This window comes from Neovison vison, chromosome 3 (genome assembly GCF_020171115.1).
Source record: "Neovison vison isolate M4711 chromosome 3, ASM_NN_V1, whole genome shotgun sequence".
In the NCBI taxonomy this organism is placed as follows: Eukaryota; Metazoa; Chordata; class Mammalia; order Carnivora; family Mustelidae; genus Neogale; species Neogale vison.
This window is the reverse complement of record NC_058093.1, coordinates 231,859,367-231,876,259: the sequence shown is the minus strand read 5'-3', so window position 1 is coordinate 231,876,259 and position 16,893 is coordinate 231,859,367. Positions and strand designations below refer to the sequence as shown.

At 56.1% G+C, this 16,893-nt stretch overlaps 1 protein-coding gene across 1 annotated transcript in view; it reads left to right on the top strand.

Annotated features, from left to right (window-relative positions):
* The first annotated feature begins 661 nt into the window (after positions 1 to 661).
* Positions 662 to 16,893, top strand: part of DTX1 (deltex E3 ubiquitin ligase 1) — a 33,347-nt gene continuing 17,115 nt past the window's right edge. Inside the window, exon 1 of the mRNA XM_044244231.1 lies at positions 662 to 1,433. Within this exon, the coding sequence (XP_044100166.1) occupies positions 1,175 to 1,433 (259 nt within the window). The 5' untranslated portion in view covers positions 662 to 1,174. The remainder of the gene's footprint in view (positions 1,434 to 16,893) is intronic.

The following is a 16,893-nucleotide window of genomic DNA, read 5'->3' as shown; positions in this document are numbered from 1 at the left end:
GGGGAAGGGGGGCTGGTACTCCCAGGGCGGGAGGCAGCGACGTTCCAGCTCCCGGCTTCGCCTGCTCGGTGACGCGACCCCCGAGGGGCCCTGGGCCGCGCCTGCAGCGCCGCGCATCCTCGCACATCCCCGCGCGTATCCGCGCATCCCCGTGCACCCTGCATCCCGGCCGGGCGCGGGCCCCGGGGGAGGGGAGCGCTCGGAGAGCTGAGGAGGGGGCGCCGCAGGCGAGGAGCCCCGGAAAATCGCGCCCCCGGCCCCAGTCCTCAGTTCAGGCCTGCCCCAAGGGAACACGGGCGGCGACCCCCTTAAGCCCCCCTCGCCGGCCCCCCCATCGATTCCCCATTGTTCTCAGCCGATCCCTCTCCCGGGAAGGGGGAGGGGGTGCTGCGCTCTCCTCTTAAAGGGCCCTCTCCCCTTCTTGTCTCCCGGCAGGTCGCGAGCACGAGTGGGGTGGGGCGTGCCCACGGGCCCCCGCCCCCCTCGTCCCCCCCGCCCAGCTCCGGAGCCGCAGCCCGGCCGGCGGGCCAGGGGTACGCGGCGCACCCTCCCCCGTGCGTTCTTCAGTCACCCAGGCCTACCAGGACGCCGTGTGGAGCAGGAACCAGGGGGACTGGGACGCCCCCCTTCAGCAGGAGCCGTCGGAGGGGCGGACCCAAGACCAGGCTAGCAGCCCCACTGGAGCCAAGCGCAGGGTCTGGGACGCAGTTGGGAGCGCAGAGGGCCGGCTGGGCGCCGCAGAGGCAGCAGCAGGCTGGCCAGGGCCTCCTGGGTGACAGGCCTTGCGTGGCCGGCTGGGAAGAAGTGACCAGAGACCAGCAGGGAAGAGACTGGACCTAGAGCAGGGGCGGCTGCCTCACTCGCTTTCCTGAGCCGAGGGAGCCAAGGAATCTAGAGCAGCGTTTCCCCCATCACAAAAAAAGACACTTGGTTTCCAGAGCAGCACCTTTATGAGACAGCGCTGGGGGAAGGGGTCCTTGGAGCCTGGAGCAGCACCCTGCACGCCTTTCACTGAGGCCTCTGGGCCTCAGAGAGGACCCCGAGGTAGAAAGGAGGCCCGTTGGCTCTTGCTACCCACCCTGGGGAGAGAGGAAGTTCCCTGCCCGCCCCCAGGCCCAGGAGGAGCTGGGCCTGTCCTCGGGGGGTCCTGGCCCCTGAGGCTGCAGCAGCAGCCATGTCCAGGCCGGGCCAAGGTGTGATGCTGCCAGGGAGCGGGCTGGGGTTCCCACCGCAGAACGTGGCCCGGGTGGTGGTGTGGGAGTGGCTAAATGAGCACAGCCGCTGGCGGCCTTACACGGCCACCGTGTGCCACCACATCGAGAATGTACTCAAGGAGGACGCCCGCGGTTCCGTGGTCCTGGGGCAGGTGGACGCCCAGCTGGTGCCCTACATCATTGACCTGCAGTCCATGCACCAGTTTCGCCAGGACACAGGTGAGCAGACTTGCCCCCGCCCCTCCCCACCTCGCCCCTCCCCACCCCTCCCGCCAGGCTGAGACTGAGCCCTCACCAGCCCACACCAATGTCACCACCCTTCATGGTGGGAGGCTGGAATCCCCACAGCATCCCTGAGTCGGGGAGACAGGGACTGGCAGGAAGACTGGTCTGCTGATCCAAAAAAGGGACAGCCTAGCCTCGTACAGCAGAAGAGCTGGGCTCCAGCTTGGGCTCCAGTCCGGCCCTTGTATAAGTTGTAGGACCTTGGGCGAGTCACTTCAAGTCTCTTAGCCTCAGCTTCCTTATCTGTAAAATCGGGGAATCAGTGTCTCCCACTGCTGGTTGACAATTAAATAAAATTGTGCTCTCTGAGCCCAGGACCTAGAAAAGCCTTAGCACCCAGGAAGAGAGCTTTCCAAGCACTTCCTCATTTGATTCTTTTCCAGCAGTCACAGACACTAAGTCTTATGATCGTGTAATTATTATGGTCATTATTAGTCCCATTCTACAGATAAAAAAAACTGAGACTCGCAGAAACTGAGTGATTTAAACTCAGAGCGGAGATTTCCGTCCAGGCAATTGAATTCCAGAGCCAGTGCTCTTGACTGGTTTCCTGCACTGGTTCCAGGTGCTGGCGGTATTGGGACAGTGTTTGGGGGGGGGAGGTGGTGGGGGTGGTGATGGTGGGGGTGGGGTGGCAATGATGGGGATAGTGTTGATGGGGTGGCAATGATGGGGATAGTGTTGGTGGTGTTGCCAATGGTAGTGTTGACCGTGGAATTGGTGGTGGTTGTGTCGGGAGTTGTCTTGGGGGGCATTGTGATGGGGCAATAATGATGGAGAGAGTGAGGTTGGTGGCAGTCTTGGCGGCTGTGTGATAGGTGGATGATGGTGATAAAGATGGTGAGGTCCACGCTCAGCATTCTTGTTCTGGACACGTGCCATCCCTGTGGAGATCTCTCTGAGTCATTGTGGCTTGGTGGTCTCTGACAAGCTTCGTAGGCAGTGGGGGACAGTGAGTGCTTGCCTCAAGGAAGCTGCCACAGAATCCTTGGCATGTTCGGCCCCAAGGACCAGTGATAGAGGTTTGGGGGGAGTCCCTATTAATTCCTGGTTGGTAGAACTGCGCATAACAGCCTTGGAAGTAGTAGGACACTTCCCTGTTCTCTAGAGCCATCTGGTATAGTTGCCATCAACTACATGTGGCTGTTGAAATTCACCTCGATTAAAATTAAACTTTAAAATTCAGTCCCACAGTCCCACAGTCCCCCACCCCCATTTCTAGCGCTTAACAGCCACATGTGTCTCACGGCTACCATATTGGACACTACAGATCCAGAACATTGCCATTACCACAGAAAGTTCTAGTGGATAGCTATACTCTAGGACATTGCTTGGTGTTTACACAGTGATCACCAAGCATAGAAACACAGATGAATTCATAATACATGGTTTTAGTTCATCTGTTGCCATAACTCCAGGCACTGACGGCAGTCGCTGGTGGTACCAGGCATCCATTCATACCATCATACAGTCATTTATTGATCTCGCTGTGTGGCAGACCCTGTGCTAAGCACTAGGAAAGAAACGCATGGGGCAAGACAGAGAGAGTGCTGAGTAGAGGTTCACTGGAGGACCTACACTAGAGGACTTCTGCTGGAAGTCCCAGGGAGCAAGCAAACACCAAATGCACAGATAATCAGTTGCGGACCTGAGAACATGAAATAAACCGGGGGGAAGGGTGGTGATGGAAGGTTAATCTGAGGAAGTGATGTTTGAACAGGAATCTGAAGAATGAGGGAAGGGAGCAGTGTTCCAGGCAGCGGGAACAGCCAGTGCAAAGGCCCTGTGGTGGGAAGGAGCAGCATACATTCAAATCCACTGTGTGTAGTAGAGTGCGGTGAATGAGAAGGTGGTGCAAGACGGGGTTGGAGCACAGGCTGGACAGCCATGAAAAGGGCTTTGAATGTTCTCCAGACAGTAGAGAAAATCGCCATTGAACCCTCCTGCCCATTCTTCCACCAAGGCACTGAGTCCCTGATAGAGAACTGAGAAATGCTAGGCATCCCCTTCCCTATTCATCCTGTTTATCCCCAAACCCTCTCTGGTGCAGGGCAGCGGTTGGACATCAGGAGGAGGTGGGTTTTCTCTTTGGTTTGATGTTCGGCTTCTGCAGGTTCAGAACTAGCACTGGTTGTGGAAATTTTCCATGGTCTGGCTTGGAGGGTGACCCTGAGTGGTCGGGATAGCCACCTCCCCACCCCCAAGGCTGTCAGGTTGACCACTCAGTCTCTGATCCCCTCTTTCAGGCCCCTTTTCTATACCCAACACACCCACTTGGGCCCCTAGCTACCCAGACTGCCTCCATACCCCGCTTCGGCAGTCCCCTTACTCTCTTGGCAGCACCTTGAACTTGAACCTCGCTGAAGTTCAGCTTCATTTACTTCCCTGCACCTCCTCCCCAGAGCTGCTCACCCACACCTGCCCCCTGTTTGCCGGAAAAGGGAAAAAAACACTTATCCCTCAACAGGCTGCTGGGAGGCTGCCAAGACCCCCCAGTGAGGGAGGAAGGCCTGGAAATCTATGGGGTGGAGGGTGGGGCACCTTGGTTGGGGAAAACTGTGGGGGGGAGGGGCTCAGTGCCTCCTCACCAGACCCGTTATCATATGCCCCCTGCTCCTCCCAGAAGGAAGACAATGGCAAGAAAGGGCATCTTGTTCTCACTGGTAATGATCCGGGGAGACCCTCAAGCAGGTGTCCTTAGCTCTCCTTGCCTCAGTGTCCACATTTATGGAATGAGCAAGAGTATCACCTTGCTAGCAGGGTTGTTGGGTAATGGAGAGAACCAAGCCTGTTATTTCATCTCACAAACATTGATCACCCACCATGAGCCTAGCATGTACTAAACACTACAGATGAGCAAGAAATGGGTAGGAAATGCTCAATCTTGAAGACTATGACTTTGTCTCTTTTTCTTTCTCTCTCTCTCTCTCTCTCTCTCTCTCTCACACACACACACACACACACACACACAACCATATAAAGTTAGGAAACCGAAAGCTCTCACATATATACCGAAATGAACACAGCTCCTATCTAGATTTTCTAATTGCAAAATTCTTGATAAGTTCACTGAAGCTGAACTTTTTAACTTGGTTTGGGGGGTGGTGGCACACAGCCCCAGCTTTGCTAGTACCCTAACGCTAGAGCTGAGCTGACAGACTTTCTGATTAGGTCAGATAGTAACTATCTTGGCCTTTGTGGGCCATATGGTCCCTGTTGTAAGTGCTCACATCTGCCGCTGTGGTACGAAAGCAGCCATAGACGGGAAGCGAGTGAACAACTGGGCTGTGTTCTAATAAAACGAGTTGTGGACGCTGAAATTTGAATTTGTAGAATTTTCACAAGTCATGAAATAGTCTTTGTTTTCCAGCTATTTAAAAATGTGAAAACCACTCTCAGTTCATGAACTGTGCAAAAGCTGGCCGGGGGAGGATTTGGCCAGCAGGCTCCAGTTCACTGACCCCTGCTGTCTCGTGTTCTTGACCTGCCCCTGGGCTAACACAGGGGCACCCCCCCCTCGCTCCCCACCCGCCCCAAGACACAGCATATACCGAACTCCACATCTCGTGGTGGGTGCGACAGTGCACACGCGTGTGCCTACAAACACACAGCACCAACCCGCTTGGATGCCACTGACGCAGGAATGCCCTGTGTGTGTGTGTGTGTCGCGCAGCCAGCGGAAGGAAGCCCGGGTGTCAGGCTTGGCCCACAGGAGAGAGGCCAGGCCGGGTCCCACAGGGGCTTCTGTTTGTTCAGCCGGTGCCTGCTCACCTCTTCCCTGCTGGGCTGTTTTCATCACTCCCCACGGGAGGTGAGGTTCCCTTTGAAGCTCTGCAGGTCCACAGCCCACGTGCAGGGGGAAGGCTGTGACCCTGGGCCACGTGATGTTAGATCCCTCACCCTGGGGTCCCAGGCACAGGCCTGAGAGGGAGAGCCAGGGTAAGCGAGGGATAAGGCAGAGGCATGTCCTCTGCAGTACCGTGATCTTCCCGCTGTTTCCCTCACACTTTCCTCATTCTTCCTTGGTCTTGAGCTGCCCCTACCATGGGCAAATCAAGAGTCACAAATGGGAAATGCAGGTCAATGGGTTTGCCCAGGTGGGTGCAGCAAGTGGGGGCACAGGTGTCCCCAAGGGTCACGGCAGTCTTGGGGACAGGGCTGGCTCGCACTAGCGGTGGGGAACCGCTCTCTGCCTCCCTTGCGAGGCCACAACTTCCCTGAAGGTCATTGTCCCCCACCCTGCCATTGGGGTGGTGGCTTCTGAGGGCCTCACCCAGACCCCAGATTTTCCACGTGCTCCCCACAGCTGGACAGCGATGTGACTTAGCCACCTCCTGGGCAACTCCCACATTCCTCCCTGAACTCACATGGTTGGGACGGGACAGGCCACATTTCTGACGGATTGGTGTCTCCCATTCTCCTCTCCCTTGCGAGGGGGACTTATGGCAGCCTTCTTCTCACTCTGAGGATGGGACAGCTGAGGCCTGGGAGGTCAGGCTGGGGACCATCCATAGCTGCTGTCCCGAGGCTTGAAGCTTGGCTGCACCGGCACTTCCAGACCGTAGGGCTGGAGCAATGGGGACAGCTGGTTTCAGTTTCCTGAGCCTGCATCATTCCCTCTCCGGAGAGATTGGTCTCCTCTCAGCCCTGGTCACTGCCCTTATGGGAATGTCCTGTCTGAGGACATGCTTAGGCTGTTGGAAACCAGAGGGGCCACCCAGAGAGGGAAGCGGCTGTCACCAGGGAAAGCATTGCCAGAATTTAAACTCCTAGGCAGGCCGTTGTTACAGATGGAGAGACTGAGGCCAGAGAGCGTGAGTGACTTGCCCATAGTCACACAGCCATTCAGCCCCAAGCTGGAATCCAGGCCACTCAGACCGGTCTCAGGGATGGAGAACAAGGGCTGAGAGGGCCCCCTCCCCCTTCTCCCTTGAGAGCTCTGTTGGGGCTTGTTGTCAGGGTCCAGTCCAAGGCAGGAGTGGCCTGGGCAACGCCAGAGGCCTCCGGGACCAGCTCCCTAGTTAAAGGACCCCTGGACCCTCTCCCAGCCGAGCTGGGAGACTCTGGCAGCTGGGCTTGACAGCGGAGGCGAGAAGGACGCTGTGTGTTCGGGCGGGGAGTGGGGGCAGGGAGGGGTTCATCCCATGGTGGTAGCAGGTCCAATGAGTGGAAATCCGTTCACAGGGCTGTCTCCCAGCACTACCTGCTGCAAGCCCTCCATTTCCACCACCAAAGACTGCCCTTTTAGCCTCCAGGTGCTTTTTGGGCTCCAGGAGACTCTTCTGATAACATAAACTCATTTTCACTTTTATCTAACAGTTCAGTGGTGCCTGGTCAGTGACAGGCTCTGGGCTGGGTCCTGGGGACACCAAGAGAGGGACAGGACCCTTGCCAGCGTGATTTCAGAGTCTGGTGAAGACCAAGGCAGATTGGTAGCATGGGAACCGCACTTGAACCCTCGGACTCAGATACGGAGCTGAATTCAGCCTGGTCCTTTGCTGGCTGTGTGACGGTGGGCACACCCCCTAACTTCTGGCAGCCTCCGTTCCTGCCTTGGTAAAGGGACAATGACAACAGTCCCTCCCGAGAGGGCTGCCATGAGGACTAAATGAGATAATATAGGTGAAAGCACAAAGAATATTACTTTACCCATAGTTACCCCTCATGTTCAAGTAGGAAAAGGATTGAAACGCTCCGTAGGCGAGGTGCAAGTTGCCTTCTGCCAGGTCATGTGGGCAGCATGAGCCTGGGGGCTCTGAGAGGGAGGACTTCCTTGAGGACCAGACCTCCACGAGTAGGTTCGGTTTGAGGAACACTTCCAGATGGCACAGGCAGCATCAGCGAGGTCCTGGAGGAGATCTCAGGCCCAGGTAGAAGAAGGAGGTTGTGACACAAGAGGGGAGGGGGTAAGGGAGGCCTCTTGGGTCCCACCGGGTGTCATAGGGCTGCCTGCTGCTACTCATTAGCAGATGGGCCCCAGGGGACCCAGCGCCGCGCTGCAGGACCAGCCTCGTTAATCATGGACCCTTGGAAGCCAGAGCTGATGCAGGCTGGGGGTGGAGGTGGGGAGCTGACCCAGGCACATCCTTACAACCCACTGGGCTCTCCCCACCCAGCCAGTAAACTTCACCCCATTTTCCACACAGCAAAACTGAGGCTCAGAGGGTGGGGAGCCTGAGCTAGGAGGAGGGGGGTGGGACATTCAGATTCAGGTCTTCGGACCCCCCTCCCCTTGCCAGGCCTGGCAGCCCCAGCACCTTGGACAGCACTGCCAGTGCCCTGCCAGTGCTGGTGGGTTGGTGCGGGGGTGGGGGCTTGGGAGGGGGGGTCCTGGGTCAGATCCTCTTCATACCCAGCTTCTTCCCTCTCCTCTCCTGTCCCTGCCCCTCCTTTTCCCCCCTGCATCCTTCCCTGCCTTCCCCCATCCCCCCAGCCTCCTCCTTCAGAGGGAGCTATGGAGTCCAGCCCAGAAGGGATGAGGCTGTGGCAGGGGAGGAGATGGGGCCTGATGGGCCAGGAGACCAGGCACCAAGGATGGGGGGGCTGTTCCTCACCTCGGGGCCCTACGAGCAACCAGGTTGGGGACTCAGTCCCCTCGGGTTTCTGTGCGGCTGTGTCCTTGCTCTGCCACCCTGGCTAAGCTCCTCTCCCTCTCTGGGCTCCTCCCACTGGGGCTCTGGGGCTGCTCCAGGAGGCCACCTCCACCTGCCCAGGCCGTAGTAGCAGGCTGGTGATGGGGTACGGGAGGGAGTCTGGCACCCAGCCCTGGAGCTGAGTGCCCTGAAATGCGGAACAAAGGACAAGGCAATCAAAGCAGGCTGTGCTGGCGGCCAGGCCGGTCCTGCCAGCAGCCGCAGCCCAGCCACCGCTCCTCCTGATGACAGTCCAGGCCCGCCACTGCGGGGGCCTTTGTCCCCTCTCCTTCCAGCCACAAGCAGAACACACAAGAGGAAGCACATGGTTTACCTGAAACCACACCGTTATGGGGCTCTCCTTGTAGAGCGGGTCCTCTCTCCTAGAGAACGAGGGTTCATTCATGCCAAGGTGTTAGTTACCCGACACTGTGGAAGAAAGAGAAGGGGCCTGAGCTCAAGATCTACCTTGATTTCTAGGGGACTGGGGCCAAATCCCTTCTTTTCCTGGGACCCAGTTCCGCCATCTTGACAGGGGCGGAAAACTCCCATGGCCAGAGAGCCCGGGAAGCTCACAGAAGTGTGTGTAGTGGCTGGGAAGGCAAAGGTTCTCAGTTGTTGTTCTCTAGTGCTTGGTACACAGTAGGTGCTCAATTAATGTTCGGACCCATGACTGGGGTGGCCGTGGCTCAGTTTCAGGGAATGGTTGCCAAGGAGGCCAGCCCCTGTGGCCACATCTTTGGATATTTGGGGATTTTTGAAATCCAGACTTGAGTGAGTCTCCCCCAATTTTTAAATGCTGGTCATTCTTAAAAATGTAAATAGCACACAGACCAAAACACACTCTCATCCACCACTAACTTGCAATCTCCAAGCTAGTCATTTGTAGCTTCAGTTAGGTGCCCTCACATATATTTGGTCCTTTCTTCCTTCATTCAGTGAGCATTTTCCAAGTGCCTGTCCCTGTGTTCTCGGCTCTCAGGGGACGCTAAGGTGGCTGAAAGCCAGCCCAGCTTTTGGGAGGCTCCCAGGCTGGAGCGAACACGGCCTCAATATTTGAGTGAGCTATGTACTTCCACGGGGTACCGCAGGTACACGGTGCTGTGGGAGCCCCAGGAAGGGTGTGGTTCTCCCTAGGGGAGGCAGAGAAAATTCCAAGAGGATAGCACTGGAGCAAAGCCAGGAAAACCAGGAAGATTGTTTGGGAACTCGGCAGGGAGGAAAGTGAGGTAGGTGAATGGAGCATCGGAGGCAGCGGTGTGTGCAGATTCACAGAGGCACAGGTCTGCACAATGTGTTCAGAAAATAACTAGAAGTTTGGTGTGGTTAGAGTGTCAGGCTTCACAGCTTGTGAGGGTCTCAGAGATGAGCTGAAGAGCTTCGACTGATTCCGAAGGTCACTAGGGAGCCACTGATGTGTGCTGAGCAGGGGAGGGATGTGGTCAGACCAGTTTGGTTCTGGTTGCCACGTGAGAACACATTGCAGGGCACAGAGGCTGGAAGCTGGGACCCGGGGCAGAGGCTACCACAGAAGCCGAAGCCAGCCCTGATGGTGGCTGGGACTGGGGAGGTGGCGGTGGAAGTGGGTAGAAGTTCAGATCCGTCTAGGTTACATCCGGGTTTCATAATGTAGTAGCTGTGTGACCTGAGGCAAGTTGCTTCACCTCTCTGTGCTGCAGCATCTGTACAATGTAACGATTAATAACGGAATGGTTCTGAAGGGCGTTGTGTGGATTGAGAGTTGGCCAAGTGGAGCACTTAGAACAGACCCTGCCCCACAGTAGCTCCTCGGCGGGGGCATTTACTACTGTGATGATGTTTATTTCAGAGATGAGGAAGGAGATGCTCAGAGCAGTGGGGTCAGCTGCCCAGGGCCACACAGCACTCCAGGAGCTGGAGGCTGTCTGTTCCTTCTATTCCCCACCCCCTTATCTCCACCTGTAGCTCTTGCTGTTGTGCAAAGGGGCTGAACCCAAGTGTGCTAGAAGACAGGTAACCAAGAAGCCCCCACGTGGCCCATAAAACGGGCACAGGCAGCTGCCAGCAGCCAGCGGGACACAGGTCTTTGGAAGCCCACATGAAGGCGGCAGCCTCCCCCAGTGCCTTGGCAGCCCCCCTCCCCCAGCCTTCCTTGCCCCGCCCCTCTCCTCTCCGTGGCCCTGGCCTGGCTGCCGGCCGACCCTGGGGAGCCTAGGCCAGCTTCAAACGTGCAGAAACCACTAATGGGCCACGGCTCTGCCTGACGAGTCCTGTGGGAGCGTTTGAAGGCAAACAGAATGCTGCGGGATTATTGATCCCGAGGCGTGGGGTAGGGGAAAGGCATCCTGGGGCCAGAGGCTGTGGTTCAGATCCCGGCCAGGCCCCTGCCTTATCCACCCCAACTCATCTTCTCAAGAAGCCTGACTCTCCCCATCTTCCAAATGGGGCTAAAATCCATCGGGCTGATGTGGAGACGGGGTGGCACGTGGAGCTGACACAGCCAGAGGGTTCCAGCAATCAGGACGGTTGTACCGTTACCGTTGCTGCTGCTTCAGGGGGCGCTGGCCATGCGGACGGTCAATGGGGGATAAAGGTAGAGGAACTCTATTCTCGAAGGCCAACTAGCAGGCTGAAGCCTCAACCGTGTGCCTTGCCCAACCTCCGTGCCTCAGTTTCCTCCTCCAGGAAATAGGCAGTAGAGCAGACAGTAAAGGGAACAGCGATGGAAGCCCGGCAGCTGGGTATGGGGTCTGGCGAGACCACTTCCTCGCATGTAACCTCGGGCATCTTCCTAAACCTCTCTGTGCCTCTGTTTCGTCGCCCCTACCTTGGGGTAATGATATCCCTACCTCATCGGGGTGTCACGAGGATTATGTGAGTTGACATGAACCCAGACCATAGATGTGTGCTCTCTGACTGAGAACTGTTGGTGTTGTGATTATATCTAGGTTGGTGGAGGAGCCGATGAGGTCCCTCACTGGGGCCCAGCATCTAGTGGGCACTCAACTCGTACTCAACGCCCTGCCCAGACTCCAGTCACGGGCCTGCAGCAGGACACCTCCCACCTGACAGGAAGTCCCATGACTGCCTCCCACGGGGCCTTCCTTCCCATTGGGGTCTGGGTGTCCCCAAACTGAGTTCACTTCCCTGCAGGAAGCTGCCCTCAGAGGGAGGGGTGTCCTGCTGGGCCTTGGGGCTGGCTCAGTCTAGGCAGGGGTCCTTTGGAGGGTGAGGGGCAAACAGGAGCGCATGGGCCCTCCCTTCTCTACAGTCAACTTCTTCTTAATACCAAAAGCTGGGTGCTAAGACACCCACACAGCCCACCTCCAGGAAGGAGGTCTGATCAGCTCTCTATTCTCAGGGCAGAAAATTCTCACAGCTAAACATAGAGATCAAAGCTGAGGTAGTGAGTTCCCCATCGCTGGAGGGATCCTAGGCTGGGTTACTGCTTAGCTGTGTTGAACCCCTGAAAACCAGCCCAACCTGGTCTTTCCTTTATTCCATGAAAGGAGCATCAGTCCTAGCCCTCCCAAGGTTTCACTTCTCTGGGGCTCAGTTGCCTCATCTGTAAAACGGGAATAATTCTGGTCCCTCCTGAGAAGGAACCCTGTGCAAGGAGAAAATGTGTTAGTGAAGGAAAGTGCTGAGCACAGCATCTGGTGCACAGCAGGCGCTCAATAAATGCTCACTCCGTTGTTATAGCCATAGCTACTATCGGTTCTCCTCCTGGCTCCTCCCTGTCTCTTGGCCTCACTCTCTTGTTCTCTCTGTGTGACTCCGTCAGTCTCTACATTTGGGTTTTTTTTTTTTTTCTTTTTGTCCCTCCCACCTGGTCTCACGCTCTGCCCCCAGCTCTCCTGGTACCTCCATGCCACAGAATTTCCCATTTTGAACTTGGCTTTCCTTTGGCAGTCTCTCTGTACATGTGTGTCTCTGTCTCCCTGCATCTCCCTCCCCCTATCTCTCACTCCCCACTGTGTTTTGATCTCTCTGCTTGTCTCTGCCCCGGGCGGGCGTGAACCACTCACTGGCTGCAGTGGCCCCGGCCGCCCCATGCCCGGTCTCCACGGGCCCAGCTCCCGAAATCCTCCAGCCGACATTTGGCCAAAGCTCCTCTTCCCTCAGTGCAGCTGGAACAAGATTGGAATTTTTCAGCCAAACATCTTAAGAAATGAAAGGAAGTTTGGGGGACAGACAACAAACGCAGACACACAAAAACAAGCCCAGAAATGGTCCGTGCTTGACACAGGTCCCTAACCGCCACGGGAGCACAGCCCCCCCTCTTCTTGGCCTGCCCCCGGGGCCCCTGGAGGCCCAAGAGGGAAGCGGTCTGCTCAGGGACACCCAGTGGAGTGGGTGGGTGAGAGAGACCAGCTGTGCCTCCAGGCCCCCAGTTTCCCAGTTTCCCAGGCTGAAGAACCTCCGGCCACATCTTAGACCCATTGTTTTGGCCAAAAATCTAGGCCAAAGACACTGGGGAGAAGTGCTTCTGCTCCCTGGGAACTCGGAAGATCGCAGCCCAGGCAGGTCACCCGGGATCCAGCAGGCCCCCTGCGGCCTGGTGCAGGGCCAGTGTGAGCCCAAGGTGGATGGATGGGCGGGCGGGCGGGCGCGGCAGGGTGCAGGGCCCAGCAGGGAGGACGGCAGCTGCCCTAATTACTCCAGCTCTTCAGGTTCCAATCTCGTTTGAAAAGGACTCCAGGGACGCAGCCTTTAATAACTACCAGTAAACAGGCAGGAAAATCGATACCGGGTAAATAGAGCCCTGGAGAGAGGGACGCCGGGGCTGGCTAGCCCTGACCTGCTGGGAGGGGCTCCCAGAGTTCTTTGTCGCGGGGCTGGCCACACCAGCCTTTCCAGCCCTGTCCCCCCTTCCCTGGAGACCCTGTGTGCGCATTGGCTCTGGCCTCAGTCTCCGCTCCCTCTCCGCTAAGACCAGCCTCTCCTCCTTCTATCCATTCCCTCCGAGCCCTGACCTGTGCCAAGTAGGTTGCCTGTTTCCGTTACAGACACCTCTGTTGCACCAGGCTCTGTGCCTGGTGCTGGGAAGGCAGGCGCGGGTCCGACCTGGTTCTTGTCCTCCTGAAAGTCATCCGCCAGCAAGGGAGATTAAGAACAACAATGAGTGATTTAATGACGATGCAAGGACACTTGTGCAATTTAAAGCTGCCAGTGCCAGCCAGAGCCGCAGAAACAGAAAAGCAAGTCCAGGAAGAGGGGGACACTGGGAGGGTTTTGCTGGATGAATAGGAGTTCACCAAGCGAACAAGGGCTGGGAAAGGGAGAATGCAGTATGTAGTATGGTTGTGTCATAACAGTTTCTTGTTAACATTCACTGAGTACCTACCGCGGCCAATCACTCTGCTGATCTCTACGACCAGCATTCTCTTCTTTTGTCCTACAGTAGTTCTTTGCGGGTATATATTCATACCCCCATTTTGCAGATGAACGCACTGAGGCTATGTGTGGAGCCAGGATTTGCCCATGGCCTCTGAGTCTTCTGAATTGCCTCTCTCAACCTCTTCACGCTGCATCTCCCACCCCTGACCCTGCCTAGCCCCGCTCAAGACTTGACACCCAGCTGTGATTAACTAAAGCAAGTTCCCATCCTTTCCCTTACCACCTGGGGCTTAACACCTTCCGGGTAACACAGCGCCTTCACCCTCACTAGGAGGTTCAGGGCAGAACTCCAGGCATGTCAGACCTGAAGATCATCTATGACGAGGCCCCATTTTGCAGACGGGCAAACGGACTCTCTGAGGAGACCTGCCCTCAGGAGCAGAGCAGGAACAGGATCCAAAAATATTTCCTCTCATCCCCTCTCGGCCTGCCCTGGAGGAACAGCATTGTCAAGGAAAAAATCGATATGCACACACTCAATTAAAATGATAAATCAGGCCTCAGAACAAGGCAGCCCGGGAGACGAGGGAGGGGAGATGTTTGCGTGGTTGGCTTGAACAGTACAGGCGTCCAGGGACTCTAGCCTCACAGGTCTCTCTCCCGTCCCTCCTCTTTTTTCCCAGCTCTCGGGGGCTGGGCAGTTGACAGAGGCAGGGGTAGTCCATAATCCTTGGGATTCTGACAGAGGAGAGAGCAGAGGGTTAGCTGTTTCAGCCTTGGGTGGTGACCCAAGTTAAGGTCTGGGAGAGTCTAGGCTCAGGAGAGAGAAGCCTGAGCAAGGCAGGGGGAGGCAAGGATCTTCAGGAAAGGGCGGGTGGTGGGTCCCTACCCATCTGGCTGCAGATCCCCGGACTGGACCGGGCACCCTGGGGTTATGCGAGTTAACAGCCGAAATGCAGTCTACATTGTGAGGGGTTACTGCCTGCCAGGCTTTGTGCTTGGCACTGGGGTAGAGCAGTGAGCAAAGCAGTCAAGATCCCTGACCTCTTGGGCCGACAGCCTGGTGAGAAGAGACAGAGAGTAAAGAAAGTATGCAGATTAATGTGTCATATCAGGTAGTGCTGAGTGCCAAGGAGAAAAAGAACGCCAGGCAAGAAGATGGGAACCAGGACAGCTGTGTTAGAAGGTGGTTTGGGAAAGTCTTTCTGCATGGGTGACATTGGAGCAGAGACCAAAGGAAACTCGGAGAATATCCGCCCCTGCTCCAACCACCAAGTCATATTCCAGGTGGAGGGAACAGCAGAGGCAAAGCCCCGAGGCTGGACAGTGCTTGGAGTGTTGGAGGCACAGCAAGGAGGCCAGGGTGGCTGGAGAAGAGTGACAGAGAGGAAGATGCAACATGGGACTTGGGAGGAGCTTTGTAGACAATGGGGGCCTTGGAGGTCACAGCGAGGACTTTGGCTTTGACTCCCAGTGAGAGGGGAGGCCATGGGAGGATTTGGGGCAGAAGAAAGATCTAATCTGATTAGCACTGAAAAAGAAACAGACTACAGAATACAAGGGCAGAGGCAGAGGACAGTTGTGAGTCTACTGTAAGAGTCCAAGCTGGAGAGAGACAGGGGTTTAGACCAGGTAGAATCAGCGCAGTGAGAAGTGGTCAGGTGTGGGATGTGTTTGAAGCTAGAGGTGACTGGTTCTGCTACTAGGCTGGATATAAGGTATGAGGTCAGGCAAGGATGAGGCCAAGTTTTGGGGGAGGGGGCGGTATGGGGGCCCAAGCAGCTGGAAGGATAGTGCTCTATCCAGCCATCGCAATGAGGACCACTTCAGGAGGAGCAGGTTTAGGGTGGGGAAAGATCAGAGCTCTGCTTTAGCAGGGGTGACCTTGAGATGCCCGTTGGACCTCCCCAGGAGCGTGCCGAGGAGGCAGCTAGAACCGCAAGTCTAGAACCGCAAGTCCGGCTTCCAGAGGGAGAGGGTAGGTCTGGAAATGATGGATTGGAATCACCTGAGTGGTCCTTCTCACAAGCTCACAAAGGGGTTGTGGGGTTGCTTATGCCCATTTTAGAGATGAGAAAGCTGGAGCTCAGGGATGTTGAGTCACGGGACCACAGTCACAGAGCTGGCCCATTGGGCAGTGGGGACTTGGAATGAAGTCTGTCTGTCTCCCAGACCCTGGGGCCCAGCCCAGTCCCTGTGCTCTGTGGCTATTCTCACTGAATCCTCCCTGCAGCTCTGTGCAAGGGGGAGGGGCGTGTCATGGGCTCACATCACATTCCTTTTTGAGCTGGGGCCACCGAGACCTAGGCAGACTCAAGGGACTTGCCCACAGGTGAGAAGCAATCAAGTGTACAGCCTTCCTGCAGGTGTACCAAGTGAGCCTGGCAAAACTGTCTCTCCAAAGTGGTCCCAAGGTGCAGAACAGGTTAAAGCCTCTGAGAAGTCCTGCAGCCTGGACTTTGCCTTATCTCGATTTTCACACAGTGTCCCTGGGAGCAAAGCACCTAGAGCTTTGGGAATATGAAGCAGTGGTTGAGAGCAAAGCCTCAGTGTCCTCCTTTTTTAAGTGGGGGCATCAACACCCACCTGGCTGGGGTTATCATGTGGTTCTGTGCATTTTCAATGAGTCCTAGGCGTGGAGCCCTCGAAAGCACAGTGGGCAGATGTCTGTTAAAGGAAGGAACACATGAACAGACAGATGAATAAAAAAAACAAAGGAACTGGTGGGCAAAGGGATGGACAGACACAGAAATGAGCAAAAGGCATGGAACTGGTGGGCAAAGGGATGGACAGACACAGAAATGAGCAAAAGAAGGAACACAAGAGTGACCACACCCAAAAAGGATCGGGGTCTGAACTAGTGAATGCATTTCTACATTCAGCACCTGTCTGCTCGGCACCTACTGTGTGCAGGCGCTGGGGACACCGCAGGGAGGAAAACGAAGTCCCTGCCTTGGTGACATTCTAGTGAGAGGAGACAGAAAACAAGATAAATAGGTAAAATATAACTTATGCCAGATGGAGAAAACCAAGCAAGGATGGAGAGAGAGAAAAGGAAGTATGTGGAGGGGTGGCACATTTTTAAATAGGGTAGCGGTAAATGAGGGAACGGCTGAATGCATGAATTAAATTAGGGAGTGCGAAGGCATGCATCGACGAGAAGCATAAGGGGTGATGGCAGGCTCGGGTGAAGGAGCTAATGAAGGAATTCCTGAATGAACCCAGATAGGAATGCCGGAACTAAGGCATGAATGAATGAATGAATGAATGAAGGCGCCATTGAATGAATGAACGAATGAGCTCATGGAAGAGTGCTTGATTAAAGCTCCCATGAAAGGGGTGGGTGAAGGAAGTTTGGAATAAGGCAAGAAGGCCGGCCTGCCCCCCACTGCGTGCATAGCCCTGGCAGCCCCTTCTCCCCACGCCGTGCCCCGATCCCTCCG